Source organism: Erythrolamprus reginae, chromosome 3 (genome assembly GCF_031021105.1).
Source record: "Erythrolamprus reginae isolate rEryReg1 chromosome 3, rEryReg1.hap1, whole genome shotgun sequence".
NCBI lineage: Eukaryota > Metazoa > Chordata > Lepidosauria > Squamata > Dipsadidae > Erythrolamprus > Erythrolamprus reginae.
The window spans coordinates 179649188-179673080 of record NC_091952.1 but is presented as its reverse complement, the minus strand read 5'-3'; the positions used below and the strand labels follow the sequence as shown (position 1 = coordinate 179673080).

The 23893-nt window shown below is 41.5% G+C and overlaps 1 protein-coding gene across 2 annotated transcripts in view; it reads left to right on the top strand.

The window, feature by feature from the left end:
• The window catches only part of GMPR (guanosine monophosphate reductase), a 25612-nt gene extending 1719 nt beyond the window's left edge, over positions 1-23893 (top strand). Inside the window, exons 1-9 of one of the 2 annotated variants that reach the window (XM_070747314.1) lie at positions 1814-2247; positions 3608-3727; positions 5947-6030; positions 8525-8698; positions 10273-10354; positions 14407-14513; positions 17684-17726; positions 19219-19378; positions 23082-23893. In XM_070747314.1, coding sequence (XP_070603415.1) covers positions 3683-3727; positions 5947-6030; positions 8525-8698; positions 10273-10354; positions 14407-14513; positions 17684-17726; positions 19219-19378; positions 23082-23262 — 876 coding nt within the window. In that variant the 5' untranslated portion in view covers positions 1814-2247; positions 3608-3682 and the 3' untranslated portion in view covers positions 23263-23893. Of the gene's footprint in view, positions 1-1813; positions 2248-3607; positions 3728-5946; positions 6031-8524; positions 8699-10272; positions 10355-14406; positions 14514-17683; positions 17727-19218; positions 19379-23081 lie in introns of those variants that run through there. The other variant, XM_070747313.1, reaches the window with a different exon arrangement.

Below are 23893 nucleotides of genomic sequence, written 5' to 3'. Positions count from 1 at the left end.
ATGCCAAGCGCAGGGAGAGGAGCTGGGAAATGCAATTTAAAAACCCATCTTTTTGTCTTTAGCAGAAAAATCAATCCATGCATTGGCTTTTAGCCTCCCAACATTTATCATTGATTTAAGTTTTTACCCAGCGTTTAGTTTCTAAAAGGATGTGGAAGATTTCCTATTTACACAAAGGTTTTTTTAAAAAGTCAAAATGTCACCTTGGGCTGTCATTGGAAGCCCTCTGCCTTTTATTATTTATTAGTTTAACTTACATGCTGCCCAACTCCCTAAGGACTCTGGGCTGCTCACAACAAACAGAACAACCTCTAAAAAGAACAATTTTTAGAGACCAGAATACCTCCGAGACCATCTTCTGCCACGCGAACCCCAGCGGCCGATTAGGTCCCACAGAGTTGGGCTTCTCCGGGTCCCGTCGACTAAGCAATGTTGTCTGGCGGGACCCAGGGGAAGAGTCTTCTCTGTGGTGGCCCCGGCCCTCTGGAACAAACTCCCCCCAGAGATCAGAACTGCCCCCAGCCTCCTCGCCTTTCATAAGTTGTTGAAAACACACCTTTGCCGCCAGGCATGGAGAAATTGACACCTCCCCCAACTACTTGGTTTATGTATGGCTTGATTGGGCTCTGTGATTATTTTACTATAAGGGTTTTAAACTGTGTTTTTAAATATTGGATTTGTACATTGTTCGTTATTGTTGTGAGCTGCCCTGGGTTTTTGGAGAGGGGCGGCATACAAATCTAATAAATTATTATTATATTATTAATTTAAAGATAATTTAAAAACCCATAATAAAACCATGAGTATCTTTTGTGGCCGGATCTAGATGATACGTCATTTGATCAAGGGCCCCAGGCCTGCCAGCAAAGCCGAGTTTTTACAGCTTTCCAGAAGGCCGGTAGGGTGGGGGCAGTACATACATTGTGTCCATGCGTCAATTTTGTGGGGGAAGACTTTGATCAGTAGTTGGAACTGACCATTCCCAGTTGAAGGCTTGCGAAGCAGGTTTTAAAAGAACAAGTGTCGGATTGTGGGACAAGCAGTAATGGGTTGTTTCCCCCCCCTCAGGGGGGGGAACACAGTGAGGGTAGTAAGTTGATGCACTATTTATTGAATACTTAATAGTTTTTTTTATTGTCCTTCTTTCTCTAGTACCTTAGTATGATCCTTAATTACTTTTAAGATAGGAAATATTTTACCCATAAACGCTTTAATCATTTTAATCATTATCTAGAACTGAAGTTTTATAGCAAAGAAAGAAAATTGAGCTACTTCCCTAATCTGTTATCATACTGAACGTTGGGGGTTCAGTACAAAGCCTTAAAATGTTACTGTGCTCCTCAACAAATAATTGTCCTTTTTGTGGCTATTCAAATAATGTGACTTAATCAACCGAAAAAGAGTCCCAGCACCTATTTGAAAACTTATCTTGGTCCGTAAGCCATTCCCACCCAGTCACATGACCATTAAGCCACCTGTCACAATTGTCAAACCACTCCCACCTGTCACATGGCCAGCTAGCCATTCCTACTCAGTCACATGACCATCAAGCCACACCCACAAAACAAGCCATGCCCACAGTGCAGTAGTAAAAAAAAATGGCAGCCCATCACTGGGGACAGAGTATATAAGATCATGGTTGTCCACGTTTTGAACTTGTTTGGGCCTCATTGAGTGAAGAGGATTTTTCTTGGGCCCGCATATAAAATATATAGTTAATATAATGATGTAAATAATGTAATAATGTTAAAAGTTTATGATCTTGTGGGGCTGCATTACTAGTTGTCCAGGGCTGCCTGCAGCCCATAGACCATGGGATGGATATGGCTGGTTTAGGTCAGGCTTCTCCAAATTTTAAGACTTAACTGGCTGGAGAAATCTTGGAGTTGAAGTCAACAAGTCTTAAAGCTGACAAATTTGGGGATCCCTGATATAGATCATTCATGGTCAGAATCCCACTGGAATTCTGGATGTTCTTGCAGCACCTCTGTTTTGTGCAATTGAAAAAAAAGGGGATGGAGCGAATTAAAATGCAGGATTGGGCCTCTGTTATACAGATTACTGCAATATCTTTGGTTGAAATCAAATGATTTGTATAATTAACAATTATTGCTATGTAGCAGTGGTTAAAATACCTTATATTTCTTAACAAATTACCATAAGGGGGATTATTTCTGGAATAAGGTTTCCATTTTGATCCAAAATGGCCTGGAAGCTGCATTTCTACTATTTCTGGAAACATACTAGGTATTGATACTTGATTTATTCTGTTTTATGACATATTTTGGATGCTAAACTTGCAAATGAGTGAGATGCCTTCCTTCCCATTTGAATAGTTCCAGGCCGTCCTCAACCTAAAAATTATTTGTTTAGTGACCATTCAAAGTTACAATGGCACTGCAAAAAATGACATTTTTTCATACTTACGACCATAGCAGCATTCATAGTAATATGATGAAAATTTGGATGCTTGGCAACTGGTTCATATTTATGATGGTTGCAGAAATTAAAGGCATAAGATAAGAAAAGGAAATATAATAAAACTGAAGTGTTTACATCAACGTTTTTCTCTCTACCTCTTTTTATACTTGCAAACCAGTCTTTCAAGTTTTCGTACACCAAATCAGACACTGTTGGTTGAGGTTTTTTGTTCTTTTAAGAATTGATGAAAAGGTCAACACAGCCCGATAAAAATGTTTTTAACCAGTTCATTCTTGTTAGCCAGAGATCGGATGGATTGGAAAGTATGTCTGAATTATAAATCTAGCTTTTGTGAGCATGTGATTCCATGGCTCACATTTACTGACAAGTTTAATTACCTGATTTAAATGTCAGGCTTTTCTCATGGTCTAGATAAGTTTATTGCTTAAACAACCTTAGAAACATTTTGGCTGGCTATCTCCTTCCTTGATCATTTTAGGATGCTAAAGCATTTATTATGAGATTGCAGATACAGTGGTACCTCTACTTAAGAACTTAATTCGTTCCGTGACCAGGTTCTTAAGTAGAAAAGTTTGTAAGTAGAAGCAATTTTTCCCATAGGAATCAATGTAAAAGCAAATGATGCGTGAGATTGGGGAAACCACAGGGAGGGTGGAGGCCCTGTTTCCTCCCAGGAGATTCCTAGAGAGGCCCCATGGAGGCTTCTCCCCCTCTTTTCCGGTCCTGCTTCCTCGCAGGAGATTCCTTGAAAGGCCCCGCGGAGGCTTCTCCCTGCCTTTTCTGGCTCAGAAAAGCTCAGAATTTGGATGGGAGGAGGAGGAGGAAGAAGAGAGAAACAGTGCCTCCCATACACTGTGACAGAGAAAGAAACCCAGGGGGAATGGCAGGAAACTGACCGGGCCTTCGTGGGAAAATGTCCTGGGAAATTTTTCCGGGCTCAGGTTCTTAAGTAGAAAATGGTTCTTAAGAAGAGGCAAAAAAATCTTGAACACCTGATTCTTATCTAGAAAAGTTCTTAAGTAGAGGCGTTCTTAAGTAGAGGTACCACTGTACTATATTTATATAGAGAAATAATTATATCTGTTGTATTAGTGTTTGCATATTCTTAACTTTATGACTTAATTATGCTTTCAGGCCCAAAGTAAAAAAGATGTTGTTTTTACAGGTAGATCTTACACGTACTTTCTTCTTCCGCAACTCCAAGCAAACCTATACAGGCATCCCCATTATTGTAGCAAATATGGACACTGTTGGTACTTTTGAAATGGCACAAGTTATGGCTAAAGTAAGTGTTTCTTAATTCTCTTCTATCAAAAAAGAAATGAAAATAACATTTGAATTAATTTCAAGTCATTGTAATGATGAAATATTTTTTCTAAATTTATTTTATTATCAAACAGTCCATTTTTTTCCCTTCAAAGAATCATAGGAACAAATGCATATTTTTAATAAGAATTCCCAAGATTCTCTGAATGAACTTTTAACACTTGCAATGAATTTCATTAGAATTTGATATGTACATTATATGTAGAAATTTTGCTAATGTTAATATGAAATTTAAATTACATAATTTTATTGTTACAGTCTCCAAGATCAAAACATCTGTCATCTCTATTATAACTCTTGAAGGACTGCATTGGACTTCAAAATTATATTTATAATGTTACTATTATATACAATACAATAGTATAGATTTTGTAGTATTTCAGATGTATGTGGAAACTGAATTATAATGTATATTTCTAGCTTTCATAATGCATATAGTCCATTTTCTCCTCTGTAAGGCACAGTCATCTGCTCCTTCCATCCTTCAATTTATCTTGCTGTGATTTATTGATCTCCAAACAATTAGCATTAAAATATGATGCCACTCAAAATAAAATTAAAATAACTGCAGCATACATACAGAAAATTACTTGTAGGCATACATATATGTTTACAGTATCATAATATATTCTTTCATGATACAATTATATGGAGTGTAGAAAAAGAGTAAAAATTACTAAGCAAAAGAAATTAAAGGCCTGAATAAAAATAATCATTCTTTATCGTTCTATAAATGAACTTTGCTTTCATCACATTCATCCATTACTTTATCCATTGTCTTTTGATTTACACTGTTCCGTCGATTTTCGCGGGGGATGCGTTCAGAGACCGCCCGCGAAAGTTGAATTTCCGCGAAATAGAGATGCAGAAGTAAATACACTATTTTTGGCTATGAACAGTATCACAAGCCATCCCTTAACACTTTAAACCCCTAAATTGCAATTTCCCATTCCCTTAGCAACCATTTAGATTATTACTCACCATGTTTCTTTATTAAAGTTTATTTTAAAAAATATGTATTAAAGGTGGACGAAAGTTTGGTGATGACATATGATGTCATCGGGCGGGAAAAACCATGGTATAGGGGGGGAAACCGCAAAGTATTTTTTTATTAATATTTTTGAAAAACCGTGGTATACTTTTCGTGAAGTTCAAACCCGCGAAAATCGAGGGAACACTGTATATCTCTATTTTTTAGGCTATCCTCAATTTTGTCTAAGCACAATTTTCTCATTCCTTTTCTTTTCTTTTCATTCATTTTAATTGTGATTTGATTGTCACTACTATTTCTCTCTATATGTTCAAATCATCTTAGTGTACTTGTAGCCTATTGGTTATATTCAGTCCAATTAATTCTTGACTTTTATATTTGTTTGACCATATCTACTTCTCAAGTAAGCCATTCCTGTTGCAATCACGTTTTTAAAATGTTTCTCTTAAAGAGTTCCAATGCTCACACTCTTGCTCTCTAGGTTGCACTCCTTATAACTTTATGAATTTATTTTATGAAAATTTATATGACCGTCCAACTCACTCTCAGTGACTCTGGTGGGGCTTACAAGGATAAAAACCAATGTATGCCCTTTATTACAGCATTTTCACATTTTGTGATAATAATTCTCTCATATGCCTTTTTCTCAATGATGGCTTCTTTTGTTTTATTGTTTTACCCAACAACTTTTCTTTCATACTTCCTATTTAGCTCATGCTTGTATCACAGGCTGTACTAATTCTTAGATTGGAAAAGCCCTTTTTACAGAGTCATGTTCTTCTCTAATGGTTTCTTACTATAATTACTAAATTGTTATGAAATGATGCAGGCTTAGCATCCAGTTCTATGATGTTGGAATTCAAGTAAGGTCTGCAAATAATGCTAAGATTCTACTGTTGTGGAAATGTATTGCAATTACTGATGGACAGAAGTCCGTTTCTTAAATCTGGAGAGCTATTGACCTTGAAAGGAGCATTCAGGCAAAGGGTTTAGCTCCTCGTTGTCTCTTTCATGTATAATCTAGGATCTCTGTATAGTTTTCTATTTCAGTTTCGAGCCCACACCTTCCTATTGTTTAAACAAGAGCCCTTTATGTATTTGCAATGACGTCATGGATCTTTCTTTTGTATGTGTGCATGTGTCTACATCAAACAGCGTAATTATAGCATATTCATTTGTTTTTCTAGTACACCATGTTTACTGCAATACACAAGCATTACTCTCTAGAACAGTGGAAGATGTTTGCAAGTGAACACCCAGACTGCTTAGAGGTACTTTTTCCCCACAAAGTTAAATATTAGTCTGCATTTTCTGAAATATTCAAAAAACCTTGTATGCCTTGTACTTTTTGCAAGAGAATGAGCGGAGAAATGCTCTCGGTTCGCTCGTACCTGTCAATCATCGGAGAATCAGGCGTGAAGGGAATGCGAACTTCCGCCCACATGCCTGGATGCTGCCATTTGGATTCTTTGGCCCTATGCACAAAGCGTTCTGTGCATGTGCAGAGGATAAAATAATCCAAATGGCAGCAGGTGGGCGGAGCCTCGCACTCCCTTCGCGACTGACTCTCTGACAACTAACAGGCACGAGAGAACCAGGAGCGTTCCCCCCCTGAAGAGAATGGTTTATAAAATCATATGCTTCCAAAAGTTACTAGTCCAATAGGATGCATGGTATTTTATTAGGAATAACCAGTGCTATGGGTACAGTGATGCTGTCAGGAATTGGAGTGCATGTGTGGATATGGGAAAGCTGCCCAATAATAAAATTAACTGTTGTGATGCTTACAAAACACAAAATATTCATTTACTAGAACAGAGTTCTCCAACCTGTGCAACTTTAACCAGGAGGACTTCAACTCTCAGAATTCCCCAGCCAGGTTTGCTTTGCTTTACTGGCTGGGGAATTTTGGGAGCTGAAGTCCGCCAGGTTTAAAGTTGCCAAGGTTGGAGAGCTCTGCACTAGAACACAAACAGATGAGACTATCCTCAACTATCGTATCTAGCACAGCTGGATACTCTGGATACACAACAGCTTATGTGCTTCCAAACAACGTGGTGAACTATAACTATTGGCCATTTTTATTTTCTACAAATACATTTAGAATTGAAATGAAGCCTTAAGGCATTCTTAAAAAGCTAAAGGATAGGTGTTTAATAGGATGCCAACTTCTTGCTGGTAATTACTTTTAATTAAAGTAATATGTAAAAATAAATTCAATGGGACTGACAAAGTGCTTGAAGGGCAATTGAGGTTGTATTTATAGGTACTTTGGCACTCAGGCATCGTGTTGGTTTTATTATATTTTTATTTCCACATTATTCTGTCTAATGCATCCCAGAAGATCAAGGGTATAATATAATAAAAATTAATATTTTAGAACACTGGAATGATGTGTGCATATCTAAGTGAACATTTATAAATTTATGACTATGTTGTAAAATACTTTTCATGTGTCTTTACAAGTAAATTCACTCCGAAAAAAGACTATTTAGGGTCTTATCTTAGCCCGAACAGTATGGAATAGCAAAACATTAATGGAATGTAAAAACTGAGTTTAAATTATTAAAGATCTCGATAGATGATTTGTTGGGAAAGTTAGATAACAAGTGTACACATTAAAGTAATGTAGTCTGGCAAAAATGTATAAGAAAATGGTGTATTGATCAGTGGTAATCCGTGAAAACAGCTGCAAACAGAGGCAAAACATTGAGATCAAGTAGAAAGTAAAACATTGTGTCGTGTATAAAACAATGTTGGAAAAGAAAGACCAAACAAACTTTTCACTTTTGTAAACTTAATTGAAAGAAATGAGAATTTCTTCAATAATGACAATATAATCTAAATGGCAAGGAAATAAATACTTCAAAAGAATAATAGAAGATTGCCCTGTCCCAACCGCCCATAATTACAGGGTAATTAGTCCAAACAGATACACACCACACGATAGAAGGAAAACAAAAGGTCTTTTATCAACAGAAAAGCAGAAACAACTCCCTTTTTAAATGTCAAAGGGATTTTCTGGTTCACACAAGGCACAGGTTAAATGCAATCCAATTTCTCACCCAGTAGCTGGGAAATTGAGTCCAATTCCAAAGTCCAGAAAGTCCATACACAGTCTTGAACAGGGAAACAGCAAACCACGATCTTGGCGAAACTATGAATCAGATAAACTTCCACGAGGCTAAACCAGCAGGCTGCTCTTTTTATCTGTAGCACTAATTACAGCAGCCCCACCCAACCACAGGTGGCCTCACTTATCTCCTGTAATAATCCTTCAGTTGTTCTCTCCTATGCATCACTCTACGCATGTGTGGGTCCGTCATAAGTTCTTGTTCAGAATCCAGGGATGATAAGAATGATTGATCTCCTCCTGGGCTGTCTGCCAAACTCCCCTCTTCCCTGTCACTCACACTTCCTTGGTCAGAGGAGACTTCATCGGCGGATTCTATCTGGAGCAAAACAGGCCTGTAGCATGTGGATGTTTCCCCCACATCCACCTGCACATTCCTTGGGGCAGGAGCTGGGCCAGAGCTAACCACAACAAGTTGTAGCGGAGCACATGATTCACATGCATTAAAACTTCAGCCTACCCTGTAACTTTGCTGTGTCCCTAGATAAAAAAAACCCAACACATATTTAATGGGCTTAGACGTTTTTTCCCAATTGGCTTCCTCTGCAAAACCATGCAGTATGAGAATACATTTGACCTCATTTTTATTTAAAAAAAAAACCCTTTTAATTGTTTTCTTCTTCTTTTTGCAGCATATAGCTGTGAGCTCAGGCAGTGGGCTGGCTGATTTCGAGAAGCTGATAAGTGTCATCGATGCCATCCCTCTGATCAAGTACATCTGCCTGGATGTGGCCAATGGTTACTCAGAACACTTTGTGGAATTTGTGAAAGCCGTTCATGTCCGGTTCCCAAATCACACTATCATGGTAGGAGTTAGAGAAGTTGGGAAGATGGATAGGCCTGTAATTTGGCAAAAGAGTTTCTTGATTCCAGCAAATGTGACCCACATACCGTGTCTTAGCAAGAAGGAAAACATGACTTTAGTATGTGGAAAAATCCAGGATTAAACTACAGTCATACCTCGTCTTACGAACATAATTGGTTCCCGGGGGAGGTTCGTAAGACGAAACATTGTTTCCCATAGGAAACAATGTAAAGTCAATTAATCCGTGCAATAACAAAAAAAACCCCTGCAAAAAAACGCTGCCGCCAGGCTGTCACCTTTTAAAACAGCCCGGGGGCTTCTCATTGGCCTCCCGAACGCCAAACCCGAACTTCCAGGTTCGGCGTTTGGGAGGCCGCCGAGAAGCCCCCCGGCTGTTTTAAAAGGTGACAGCCGGGCTGCGGGGCTTCTCAGCAGCCTCCCGAACCCCGAACCCGGAAGTTCGGCAAATGTTCAGGGTTCGGGAGGCTGCTGGGAAGCCCCGCAGCCCGGTTGTCACCTTTTAAAACAGCCGGGGGACTTCCCAGCAGCCTCCCGAAGCCGAACGCCAAACCCGAACTTCTCCGTTCGGCTTCGGGAGGCTGCTGGGAAGCCCCCCGGCTGTTTTAAAAGGTGACTGCCGGGTGGCGCGGCTTCCCAGCGGCCTCCCGAACCTGAACTTTTGCCGAACTTCCGGGTTCGGCATTCGGGTGGCCCACTGGGAAGCCCCGCTGTCCGGCTGTCACCTTTTAAAACAGCCGGGGGGCTTCCCAGCAGCCTCCCGAATGCCAAACCCGGAAGTTCGGGTTTGGCGTTCGTAAGATGAAAAAAGTTCGCAAGAAGAGGCAAAATTTTTCTGAACCCCGGGTTCGTATCTCAGGTTGTTCGTAAGACGAGGGGTTCGTATCTTGAGGTACCACTGTATATAGATTCCTGTATGAAAATGTACAGCCAGTCAATATAGGCAGCATTGAACAGAACTGATAAATTGTTTGATTTTGTATTTATCTTCCATGAAGTGGAGTGCTCTTCGCTGCTATCTTTGCATATTGTGAGATGATTCAAAGTACTCCATTCCACTTAAGTATACTTTACAAAAGGTTACATGAGAGAGTCTCCCAATGCTTTGTGGGATTGGATTTGGGGGGAGCTACTTAGCTTAGTTTACCAAAATGATCTGGCATAGGAATTATAGGTCCAGTTAGTGCCAGGGTAAAGAAGCCGCCCATTTTAATGGAAATATTTGTTTTCACAGGATAGAAAGTATCGCAAATGTTCATGTGATCAGCAGCATACACCTGCCGATCACATGAACATTTAGGATGTAAATCAGCCAGGATTATACTGATTGCTGAACCAGAGCTTTTGGATAATCACACTCCCATTTTAAAAGAAATGGTGGTTTTGAAAATAAGGCAATTCTCTGCATACAAGTGATCATGCACATGGTGTATGTAATCTGCCCTATCCTTTAAAAGTGAAAGGATAGAAGGAAGGAGGAAAGATAAATATATTTGCTTACTACTGCAGTCATTGTAGATTTATTCATTATTTGCAATGATCTTGGCTCTATTTCAGGCAGGCAACGTAGTAACGGGAGAGATGGTGGAAGAACTACTTCTCTCTGGGGCAGACATTATTAAAGTAGGAATTGGACCAGGTAAGCAGGGTAAAAAGGTATATATGTATGCTTGAATCTCCTGGTTAACATTTATGTCAGGAGTGTTTTCTTTGCATCCTTCCTGTATGTATGCATGATGTTCATCCATCGTGTTCGAAGAGGACCTTGACATCTAATGGGCTGTGGGCTGTACGCGATATGACCTATACGGGCAAGAAATGTTCTGGCACATGTTGGGCAGACATGTTTGAGCATCGGTGTCACAGCATTTGCAGGTCTGGCTTTGCGGAGTGCTCCCTTCTCTTCTGCTATGAATGTTCCTCTGGCCTCAGATGTCTGGCAGCCTTGGTCGATCAGCATGCGCCATATTGGTCGATCTTATGCTAGGGCTTCCCAGGAAGTGGTGTTGATATCGAGGGGCTTGAAGGAAACTTTCAACGTATTGCTTCCTTTGTCCCCCGTGTATGTTCTGCCGGCGTGTTTCAACCGCCTGTAATTACAGGGTAATTAGTCCAGGAAGACACACACCACATGATAAAAGGAAAACCCAAAAGTTTTTATAAACAGAAAAACAGAAACAGCTTTTTAAATGTCAAAGGGATTTTCTGGTACACACAAGGCACAGATTAAATGCAATCCAATTGTTCACCCAATAACTGGGAAATTGAGTCCAATTCTAAAGTCTAGAGAGTCCGCACACAATCTTGAACAGCACAAAAACCATGATCTCGACGAAACAATGAATCAGATAAACTGCCATGAGGCTAAAACACCAGGTTGCACTTTTATCTGTAGCACTAATTACAGCAGCCCCACCCAACCACAGGTGGCCTCATTTTCTCTTGTAATAATCCTTCAGTTGTTCTCTCCTATGCATCACTCTACGCATGCGTGGATGTGTCATTAATTCTTGTTCAGAATCCAGGGATGATAAGGATGATTGATCTCCTCCTGTGCTGTCTGCCAAACTCCCCTCTTCCCTGTCACTCACGCTTCTTTGGTCAGAGGAGGCTTCGTCGGCAGATTCCATCGGGAGCAAAACAGGCCTGCGGCATGTGGATGTTTCCCCCACATCCACCTGCACATTCCTTGGGGCAGGAGCTGGGCCAGAACTAACCACAACAGTGTACATATACTAACAAGTAGATAACAAAAGAACAGAAAAGCAGTGTCTAATTTGATGCACGAATGGACAAGTTGGAAGACTGGCTTGCAAGTATAAAAAGAGGTATAGTGAAAACTGTTGCTGTAAACACTTCAGTTTAATTATATTTCTTTTTCTTATGCCTGTAATTTCTTTGGCTTACAATTTCCACTTTTGTGCTTTGTGCACAACAATATTTTTCCCCAAAGGGAAATGATGAGTATGTACATATTTTGCAACATCTGGGGAAACAAATAAACAACTTCAACTGCCGTCACATAGTCTGGGAAAATATACATCCTGGTAATGACGTGAGGGATGGAACCCTAAATACCATAAGTATTTGTGTCCTAGAATAGAACTGACTCAAAAGGAAGTAATATCTAGGGTTTCATTGAAGACACATCATTGAAAGTAATTACAAAGCCCTTAACACAGAAGTATGTGGATAACATTGCCAAAGGTCAAATTTTATTTGAAAAGAGAAAACTTCCAAAATGAAGGAATTGCTAAAAAAAGAAGCTGAAAGACAAAACCAGACTCAAACCTCTCCAGAGAGAGGCAAAGGTACATTCAAAACCGCAATACTAAAAGCTCAGATAGCAATAGCATTTAGACTTATATACCACTTATTTATTTTATTTATTTATTAGATTTGTTTGCCGCCCCTCTCCGTAGACTCGGGGCGGCTCACAACACAATAAAATAGTTCATGACAAATCTAATAATTTACAATTTAAAATATTTTAAAAAACCCCATTATTAAGCAAACATACATACAAGCATACCATACATAAATTGAATAGGCCCGGGGGAGATATCTCAGTTCCCCCATGCCTGACGACAAAGGTGGGTTTTAAGGAGCTTACGAAAGGCAAGGAGGGTAGGGGCAGTTCTAATCTCTGGGGGGAGCTGGTTCCAGAGAGCCGGGGCCGCCACAGAGAAGGCTCTTCCCCTGGGACCCGCCAACTGACATTGTTTAGTTGACGGGACCCGGAGAAGGCCCACTCTGTGGGACCTAATCGGTCGCTGGGATTCGTGCGGCAAAAGGCGGTCTCGGAGATATTCTGGTCCGATGCCATGAAGGGCTTTAAAGGTCATAACCAACACTTTGAATTGAATCCCAATGTTTTACAGCCCTCTCAACGGTTTTAGAGTCAGCATATTGTCCCCAACAATATGGGTGTTCATTTTACTGACCTTGGAAAGATGGAAGGCTGAGTTAACCTTGAGCCAGTCAGGGTCGAACTTCTGGCAACCGGGAATCACCAGAAGTAGCCTGCAGTATGCATTCTAGCCACTGCACCTCCACAGTTCACCACCTTGAATGAAAAGCAATCAAAACGTGCCTTTAAAAATTTGGCTGTTTTGCCATCAAAATTTAGTGATGTAAAATTTGGGGTTATGGGGATGAGGACACATAGTCTGAGAGAATGAATTCTACTTACGTGGAGAAGCAAAGCAGTAATTGATGTCAGTGTTGATGTGGCTTTCTAGGGGAATGGAGGTTTGAATCTAGCGCAGGGGTGGGTTACAACTTACCTTGCTTCCTCCTGAAAAAAATCCTGAACTGTTTTTTACGACAAATACAAAATAGTGAGGCATGCGCAGTGTTGTGAACCCAGCTTCTGCGCATATGCAGAAGAAAAAAAAATTGAGAATTTTTTTTTTAAAAAAAGATCACAGCACTCACGACGGATTGACACCGACTGATCTGATTCAGCGATGTCATCATAATGTCACCAGCTGGTCACTACCAATTTGGGCAAACCAGTCCAAACCAGGAGGAACCCACCCCTGATCTAGTGCCTCCAAAGCGCTCTGGTCCAGTTTCATGTAAAGAAAGGAGTCAAGAGGAGAAAAGGGAAATTTACTGATTCTGTTGCTCTTATCTTTCAATCTTTATATCAGGGATCCCCAAACTTTTTACACAAGGGGCCAGTTCACTATCCCTCGGACGGTTGGAGGACCGGGCTATAAAAAAAAAACCTATGAACAAATCCCTATGCACACTGCACATACTTTATTTTAAAGTAAAAAAAACAAAATGGGAACATGCTATGTAGACGGGGGTGGGTGGGGAGAAGTCTGAAATTCATATATGTTTATGTTTTGTTTTTAATTTTCTTTTGTTAACATCTGATAGCTATTTTTCTTGGTTTATAGAAAAATGTATAAAGAAAGAAGGAAGCACTTTGGCATAATGGTTAATAAGTTAGAGATATAATTGGTGGTGTACTTTTTGAAGGAACATTAAGGAGGGAATTTAATTAAAAGAAAAGTATGTACCTGGATGACAACATTAGAAAAAAAACCTTGCAACTTTTTAAATGATTGATATTAGTTGGAAAAGACTGCATGGGGGGTTGTTTTTGTGTGTGTTTTTGTGTCACTTACCCGCGGGCCGGATAAACAGCCTCAGCGTGCCGCATGCAGCCCGCGGGCCATAGTTTGGGGACCGCTGCTTTATATTACATAAAATATTATCTTTATATCAAATATTATTTCGGCTTTTGTGAATGTTGTGTCCTGTCTTCTAGTAAACAGCTCTCTCATTCTCTCTTATCACTATGATTTTATTATTATTATTGTATGTATCTGTATATGTGAAAAGACTTCCGGAGGGGTTCATCTATCTCAGGGGCGTCAAACTCAAATTTCATTGAGGGTTGCATCAGGGCTGTGGTTGACTTCAGGGGAGGGGCCACTGGGTGGGTGTGGCCAACCAGGTGGGTGTGGCCAGCTTGACACCACGCCCCAAACTGCTAGCACGTTTTCCCTTCGCATTGGGTAGAACAGGGCGGCTCCATGGGCCACCTTCAACCACATGGTGGGCCTGTGGGCCTTGAGTTTGACACCCCTGATCTATCTGCAGGGATCGGGGGCTGCTTTTCCTCTAAATCACAAAAGGCTGCGATGTCATGTTTTCTTTGTTCTTCATGCCTAGGTTCTGTGTGCACCACTCGGATAAAAACCGGGGTTGGCTACCCTCAGCTCAGCGCAGTAATTGAATGTGCAGATTCTGCTCATGGACTGCAAGGACATATCATTTCCGTAAGCAGGATTTGTGTTAAATTCCATAAATGAAAACAATGCATCCAGAAGCAAAGTCCAATAACTAGTAATTGGGGGAGATTTTTCTTGGATTTATTTTTTTGATGAAAAAACCTTCTATTTGTTATTTTATTTAATAACGTAAGAGTTCACATCCCGGGTCAAAGGCATGACTCTGCTCATAAAGATTATGGAAGTTTTCAAATATTTGTTCCCTCTTATCTTGTACTTTGAAAAACTACAGGTAGTCATTGACTTACAACTATTCAGTTAATGACACTTTGAGGTTATAATGGCACGGCAAAAAGTGCCTTTCACATGTATGACTGTTGCAGCATGACCATGGGTCATCAAATTAAAATTGGAACACTTGGAAACTGGCATGTACTCTCGACAGTTGCAGTTTGAAAATGAGATCAACATTTTTAAACTTCCCGGCAGTCAGTGGGGGAAGCCAGATTCACTTGACAACTGCTTAATTTGCTTCAGTGCAGTGATTTGCTTAACAACCGTGGCAAAAAAAAGGTTGCAAAATGCGGTGTAGCTTACTTAGCAACTGTCTTGCTTAGCAACAGGAATTTTGGACTCAAATTATAATCATAAATTGAGGGCTACCTCTACACTAATTATAATTGATTCTGGCATACATAGGTGTTCTGCCGGCGTGTTTCAACCGCCCGTAATTACAGGGAAATTAGTCTAGGAAGAAACACACCACACGATAAAAGGAAAAGCCAAAGGTTTTTATAAACAGAAAAACAGAAACAGCTCTCTTTTTAACTGTCAAAGGGATTTTCTGGTACACCCAAGGCACAGTTTAAATGCAGTCCAATTGCTCATTCAATAACTGGGAAATTGAGTCCAATTTTAAAGTCCAAAGAGTCAACACACAATCTTGAACAGCACAAAAACCACGATCTTGACGAAACAATGAATCAGATAAACTGCCATGAGGCTAACACACCAGGCTGCACTTTTATCTGTAGCACTAATTACAGCAGCCCCACCCAACCACGGGTGGCCTCATTTTCTCTTGTAATAATCCTTCAGTTGTTGTCTCCTATGCATCACTCTACGCATGCGTGGATGTATCATTAATTCTTGTTCAGAATCCAGGGATGATACAGATGATTGATCTCCTCCTGGGCTGTCTGCCAAACTCCCCTCTCCCCTGTCACTCACACTTCCTTGGTCAGAGGAGTCAGATTCTACTGGAAGCAAAACAGGCCTGCAGCATGTGGATGTCTCCCCCACATCCACCTCTACATAGCTTGGGGCAGGAGCTGGGCCAGAGCTAACCACAACACATAGAGAAACCGGTGCATCCTTGGTTTGCACCATTTGCACAAACCATGTGTTTAGTAACAAAATATCCACACTTGATACGAAGCGGGTTGAAGGAAAGGAGGACAGATAGGCACTCCCATCTCACAGTATGCATGCGCATAACCTCCGCTGCATCCCTGCGCATACACACAGGCCTGAAACGTCCTGACTTCCAGTAGCCCGTTGGGCTGTTTTTTGCTCTTGGCCCATTTCTTCTATAGACAGGCTTTCCTGAAGACCTGTGTAGCCGATAGCAAAGCTGTGGATTGATACGGAGCTCTGTTATCAGCTGCAGTGGCCTTTCCTAAAGAAAAGGCCTGCAGAAGAAATGGGCAGAGATGTGAGAGGCCTGGCTGCAACTGTCCAAAGCCAAAGAAGTTCCTGAAGACCTCTGATAGCAAAAAGGAAGCTGAGGGTGAGCACACAAGTGAACTTCCGGTTAGTCCGTTTTTGCGGTGGGGAGAGTGAAAACACCCAAAAAGAAGGCTGGAAATCAACTGGCGGAATTGACATAGGGCATCGCCTCACATGCCCTTGGATATTGATTGATTGATTGTTAGAGTTGAAAGGGACCATGCAGGTCATCAAGTCCAACCCCCTGCCTAAGCCGGAATCCTATAGCACCCCAGCCAAATGGCAGTCCAATCTCCTCTTGAAAGTGTCCAGAGTTGGGGAGTTCACAACCTCCGCAGGCAGGTTGTTCCACTGGTTGATTGCTTTGACCGTCAGGAAGTTCTTCCTTATTTCTAGGTTGAATCTGTCCTTGGTCAGCTTCCAGCCGTTGTTCCTCATCCAGCCCTCTGGTGCTCTGGAGAATAGAGTGACCCCCTCCTCGCTGTGGCAACCCCTCATATTATCTGTATACTGCTATCATGTCCCCTCTGGCCCTCCTTTTCTCTAGGCTATCCATGCCCAGTTCCTGCAATCTCTCTTCGTAACTCTTGATTTCAAGTTCCCTAATCATTTTGGTTGCTCTTTTCTGCACCTTCTCCAGAGTTTCAATGTCTCTTTTGAAGTGTGGTGACCAGAACTGGATGCAGGATATGGAGCCATAGGTTTGCCATTACTGTACATATAAAACTCTCCATCAGTGCCTACCATCCTTTGTTTTAGTGAGATTAAATGGGTGAATTCTAGGGGAAAAAATTATCCACACCCACAATAGTAATGCTGTTGACTGCTTGTGTGCGCAAATATATCTTTAATGTTTAGAGTAAAGTTATGCCTAAATCTTGTTTTCAGTGCTCTTTAAGAAATCTGCATTCTATTCTGCCAAATCCTTTGATGACAAACCAAATAGTGAATGGAATTTTAATCTGCATTTTTGTTTGGAGTGTTACTTGAGTGATCCCTGGTGACTGCCTGGACAAGTCCTTGAAATGATCTTGGCAAGGACTTTTTCAGAGGTAGCTTGCCATGGTCTCCTTCCAAGAGCTGAGCGCACATGACTAGTCCAAGGTCACCTAGCAAAATAAATAAAATAAATAAATTTAAAAAACCCTATGCTCTCATGTGCTTAGCGTATTGAAATGAAACCTTTTATGAGAAAGGGTGGATGTTGTCATTTTTTGATATTGTTTCTTCATTGCTTATTTGACCCTTATGACAATCAAGTGTTGTACTTCATGATTCTTGACAGGTAAACTGAGAGCATATGCACCTAGGGCAAATTCCTTGTGTGTCCAATCAGACTTGGCCAATAAAGAATTCTATTCTATTCTCTCTCGTTTCTATAAATGCTTAGGCCGAATCCTTATTCCAACACCAGCTTAAATTGTCAGTGTGTAACAGTAACAAGGAGTTGAGTGGACTGACTTCTTTTCTTTTCTCAATTTTTTATTCAGGATGGAGGCTGCAGCTGTCCAGGAGATGTGGCCAAAGCTTTTGGTGAGGACTGTCTGCTGTGGAAATAGAGTGGTACCTTTCCTAAGAATGCCTCTACTTACAAACTTTTCTAGATAAGAACCGGGTGTTCAAGATTTTTTTGCCTCTTCTTAAGAACCATTTCCCACTTACATAGCTAAGCCTCTGAAACTGTAACCGGAAAAGGCAGGGAGGAGCCTCCGTAGGGCCTCTAGGAATCTCCTAGGAGGAAACAGGGCCAGAAAAGGCGGGGAGAAGCCTCCGTGGGGCCTCTCTAGGAATCTCCTGGGAGGAAACAGGGCCAGAAAAGGCAGGGAGAAGCCTCCGTGGGGCCTCTCTAGGAATCTCCTGGGAGGAAATTGGGCCAGAAAAGGCAGGGAGAAGCCTCCGTGGGGCCTCTCTAGGAATCTCCTAGGAGGAAACCAGGCCAGAAAAGGCGGGGAGAAGCCTCCGTGGGGCCTCTCTAGGAATCTCCTGGGAGGAAACAGGGCCAGAAAAGGCAGGGAGAAACCTCCGTGGGGCCTCTCTAGGAATCTCCTGGGAGGAAATTGGGCCAGAAAAGGCAGGGAGAAGCCTCCATGGGGCCTCTCTAGGAATCTCCTAGGAGGAAACCAGGCCAGAAAAGGCAGGGAGAAGCATCCGTGGGGCCTAAGAATCTCCTGGGAGGAAACAGGGCCTCCACCCTCCCTGTGGTTTCCCCAATCAGACGCATTATTTGCTTTTACATTGATTCCTATGGGAATAATTGCTTCTTACAAAGTTTTCTACTTAAAAACCTGCTCACAGAACAAATTAAATTCGTAAGTAGAGGTACCACTGTATAGGAAATGCAACTTAAAATTATTTGTTTAATGACAGTTTGATGGCACTGAAAAAAGTAACTTACGACTGTTTTTCACACACCTGTTGCAACTTCCCCATCCTGGTGTGATCAAACTCAAACGCTTATGGTGGCTGTATGTCATTTTTGCGATCTTCCAGCAAGCAAAGTCAATGGGGAAGTCAGGTTCACTCAACAACCAGGTCATTAACTTTGCCACTGTAACGATTCACTTAAGAATTATGGCAAGAAAAGCCATAAGAACTCACTTAACATCTGTCTTGCTTAGCAGCATAAATTTTTGGGTTGGATTGTGGTCGCAAGCCGAGGAGTCCCTGTATATACACTGCTCAAAAAAAATGAAGGGAACGCTTAAAAAACACAATATAACTCCAAGTAAATCAAATTTCTGTGAAATCAAACTGTCCACTTATCCAACACTGATTGACAGTCAATTTCACATGCTGTTGTGCACATTCAACTTTGTACAGAACAAAGCATTCAATGAGAATATTTCATTCATTCAGATCTAGGATGTGTTGAGTGTTTCCTTTATTTTTTTTTTGAGGAGTATATAATGCTTGAATTGATAAGGAAGATTGCAATGATTAATGCAGCCCTATATTTAAACACTGTAAGTGCCATTTTTGTATTGGCTTAACCCCTCCAATTTTTTTCCCTTCATGACACTCACAGGAGCCGGTGCTGATTTTGTGATGCTGGGGGGCATGTTTGCAGGACACGATCAATGTGCTGGAGACATTATAGAAAAAAATGGTAAAAAAGTGAAGCTTTTCTATGGGATGAGCTCCGACACCGCTATGAAGAAGCACGCAGGTGGTGTTGCAGATTACAGGTACCACTCCCTTTTATTTATTTATTTATTTTATTTATTAGATTTGTATGCCGCCCCTCTCCGAAGACTCGGGGCGGCTCACAACAATATAAAAAGACAATGTAAACAAATCTAATATTAAAAACAATCTAAAAAACCCCAATTTAAAAAACCACTCATACAAACAAGCATACCATGTATAAATTCTATAAGCCTAGGGGGAAGGGAAATTTCAATTCCCCCATGCCTGACAACAGAGGTGGGTTTTAAGGAGCTTGCGAAAGGCAAGGAGGGTGGGGGCAACTCTGATATCTGGGGGAGAGCTGGTTCCAGAGGGTCGGGGCCGCCACAGAGAAGGCTCTTCTCCTGGGTCCCGTCAAACGACATTGCTTAGTCGACGGGACCCGGAGAAGGCCAACTCTGTGGGACCTAACCTAATCTTTCCAGCATAATATGCAGGGTCACTTCTTGAAACTCTGGTTTTCTCCACATGGCACTGGCAGCAAACAGAAATGCAGCCTTCTGCACTGGGCTTCATGTGAGGCTGCCTTTCAAAGCCACTCGGAAGCTGTAGTTGGCCCAGAATGCAGCAGTGTGGGTTGTAATGCATGTTGCTGAATGCAGAACTTGAATTTAGTAGCCGTCCAAGTCCAAGATGTTGGTTACTAACGTCAGGTCCTGCATGGTACAGGACCAGGTTACTTGCAGGACTATCACTCTCCTCTTGTCTTTTCTTATCCCTGAGGTCACTCAGAGTGCGCAAAGTTCCTTCTTTGAAGCAAGATGACTTTAGGAAATAGGCCTTTTCTCTGGCTGAGCCTATCATTTGAAATAAGCTCTACCTGAAATTAGAGTGGCTTTCACTCCACTGGTTATCCATACAGCGCTAAAGACCTGGATTTTTTCCCATGTGCTGGGCCAGGATGTTAGATGAGCTTGTTCTGTGACAAAAAGCATGTGTTATTGTTTCCAGGCTGATATGTTGATTAGAGTTGACTTCGTTATTTAACTGTGTTTTTGTGTATCACAGTGGTACCTCTACCTGAGAATGCCTCTACTTACGAACTTTTCTAGATATGAACCAGTTGTTCAAGATTTTTTTGCCTCTTCTCAAGAACCATTTTCCACTTACAAACCCGAGCCTCTGAAACTGTAACCAGAAAAGGCAGGGAGAAGCCTCCATGAGGCTTCTCTAGGAATCTCCTGGAAGGAAACAGGGTTGGGAAAGGTGGGGAGAAGCCTCCCTGGGGCCTCTCTAGGAATCTCCTGAGAGGAAACAGTGCGGGGGAAGGCGGGGAGAAGCTTCCGCGGGGCCTTTCTAGGAATCTCTTGGGAGGAAACAGGACCAGGAAAGGCCAGGAGAAGCCTCTGTGGGGCCTCTCTAGGAGTTTCCTGGGAGGAAACAGGGCTGGAAAAGGCAGGAAGAAGCCTCCGTGGGACCTCAATCTCCTGGAAGGAAACAGGGCCTCCACCCTCCCTGTGGTTTCCCCAATTGCACACAATATTTGCTTTTACATTGATTTCTATGAGAATTAAGTTCGTAAGTAAGAGCTACCACTGTATTTATTTTCTGCTTTGATTCTGAAAGGGGTGGCTTTAATAATCAAATAATAAAACAGACAAGCCTTTATTGTTGAAGGAAGTTAAGGTGATGGCCAAAATATGACCGAAGCCAGGTGGGCGTTCTTACTTATAGCCGCTACCGGTATGATGGCGCGCACAGCTTCAGTTTGTCGGTGTGCATGTGCGCACGTCCCAGTGAGAGTTTGCTTCTGTGTATGCGCAGGAAGCAAAATCTCGTGAGGATGTGCGTTTGCGTGAGATTTTTTTGGGGGGTTGCTTCCATTCATGCGCAGGCGCAACAAATTGCCAAAATCTCACACGCATGTGCGTCCCCTTGTGAGACTTTGCTTCCTGTGCATGCGCAGAAGCAAAACCTCACTAGGATATGCGCGTGCGCATGCTGGCAATGTGGAGCTGCGCATGCCACTCCCTTTTCGCTACCGGTGCGCAGTGTCACCTGTACTGGCTATCAACCTGATACTGATCGAAGCTCTGCCCCCTTTTTAATGCCTGGTACAATGTACGTTTTTTAAAAAGGGGTGGAACTTTAACCATATGTTTGGCTTGATTTATTGCTACTACTCCTGCCATCACCCATACATTCCCAGATGCCAAATGCTTGGCTAGTTGCAGAAGTGCTGTCACGCACTAACAATCAGTGGAAGTTTACTTTAGAATGTCATCACACCTCCTGACATCTGAAAATTAGATTCTGACAATACATGGAGTCTGCATGGTAGTCACAATCCAAAACGAATTTGGGGTGATTTCATTGGCCTTAGTGGTTCTAGATTGGACCGTAGGTACCATATTTTTTGGAATATAAACATGCACCTTAGTTTTGGGCGAGAAAAACAGGAAAAAATTACCTACCAGATATTCTTCTGGCTAGCGTCCTTAGTCTAGTCAGTTTCAGCACATCATTTATCCCCTTTTTCAGGGGGAATGGCACTAAAAACAAGTCTGCAAAGACTTGAGGCTAGAAAAAAAAATCCTGCAAGCGGGGAAAATTGTTAGCACCTCGTTAGGGCTGGGGAAAAAACATAGCTTCGAAAAGCTACGTTCGGAGTATAAGATGCACCCAAATTTTCAGGCTCTTTAAGGGGGGAAAGGTGCATCTTATACACTGAAAAATACAGTAATATGGGGCACGATATGAAACTATTGGGAGGCATCTGTTGATTTGGAACAAATTAACATTAACATTTGGGAGATATACACATTTTGTCTAACAAATTAATATGTAAATAATCCTTACAGTTGAACAATGAAACAGCATCTTTGAAGGGTTAAAAATATGCTTACAAGTATATTGTGAGAATTTTCATGAAGCAAATAGGTGTTAATTCTCTTTAATAGTACACTCATACAAACACACATGCATATGCTGTCTAGATTAATAGTAAGTACAGTGAAGAATGTTTAGGGTTACTTTCCAGATGGTTTTATTTCAGATTGGAATACAAGCAAATATATCTCTGTTTGGATAAAATAGTCACTATTTGGAAACAGCAATAGCATATAGGCTTGCACATCACCCCACAGGACTTTACAGCACATTCTGGGCAGTTTACAATGTCAGCATATTGCTCCCAACAACCTGGGTTCTCATTTTACCGGCCTTGAAAAGATGGAAGCCTAAGACAACCTTGAGCCCCGTCAGGATCAAACTCCAGGCTGTGGACAAGGTTTTCCTGCAACGCTTCACTTTAACTGTTGTGCCCACCAGGGGTCCGTATTTTAATAATGTGTCTTAAATACAGTGGTAAATACAGTGGTACTTATGAACTTAATTTGTTCCATGACAAGGTTGTTAAGTAGAAAAGTTTGTAAGAAGCAGTTTTCCCCATAGGAATCAATGTAAAAGCAAATAATGCGTGCGACTGGGGAAACCACAGGGAGGGTGGAGGCCCTGTTTCCTCCCAGGAGATTCCTAGAGAGGCCCCACGGAGGCTTCTCCCTGCCTTTTCTGGTTACAGTTTCGGAGGATCGGATTTGTAAATAGAAAATGGTTCTTGAGAAGAGGCAAAAAAATCTTGAAAACCTGGTTCTTATCTAGAAGAGTTCGTAAGTGGAAGCGTTCTTAGGTAGAGGTACCACTGTAGTTTTCATTCCAGTGAAGGCAGTCCAGCAATGCAAGTGAAATTATTTTCCTTTTCAGAGCGTCGGAGGGCAAAACAGTGGAAGTCCCCTACAGAGGAGATGTAGAAAATACCATCCATGACATCCTAGGTGGTCTTCGTTCTGCTTGCACGTACGTGGGAGCTGGCAAACTCAAAGAGCTTAGTCGAAGGACAACCTTTATTCGGGTAACTCAGCAGCACAACCAAACCTTTTCTTAGCCAAAGAAGAAAACCCCAGGGCCTTTGGAGATGTGAAATTTGCTTCCTTCTGTTTCTCCTCCACTTTGCTTTAAAAAAAAATTTTTTTTTGCAGAACGGGGAGGTGACTATATTTCAAACTAGAAAAGAAGCAGGTTGCTTAATACCATTGATTGTTTTTGTAATGGTTGGGGGGGGGGGGCTAATGAGAACAAGCTACAAACTGCTTCTGGGTCCACAATTTGTTCAGAATAGTTCCGTGGTATTCTTTTCATATCCTTGTCTATTTAAGTTTAGAAATCTAGAGTGATCTTTCGGAACAACAATCAGAGAGACTTTGATGTCCATTCGTAAAGTATTTGTTGGATCTGCCATTACCAGAAAAAGTAACGCTTTTCACAGGGTTTTATATTTCGAGTTTCCACTGCTCCTGCAATGCGTGATGAAAGTCAAAAGAACGGGAAAGCAACTCCGAAGACCACAAAACCCTCACTGCATGGATACTGTTCCAGCATGCCACTTAGGAATAGCACTTAACAGATTTTTTTAAAAAAATCTGTTTTATTTTCACAGAGGCATCAAGTGCTCAGTTTTTAACATGTGCTGATTATTATGAAGTTCTTAAAATGGTTGATTAAATAGTTGCACCCCC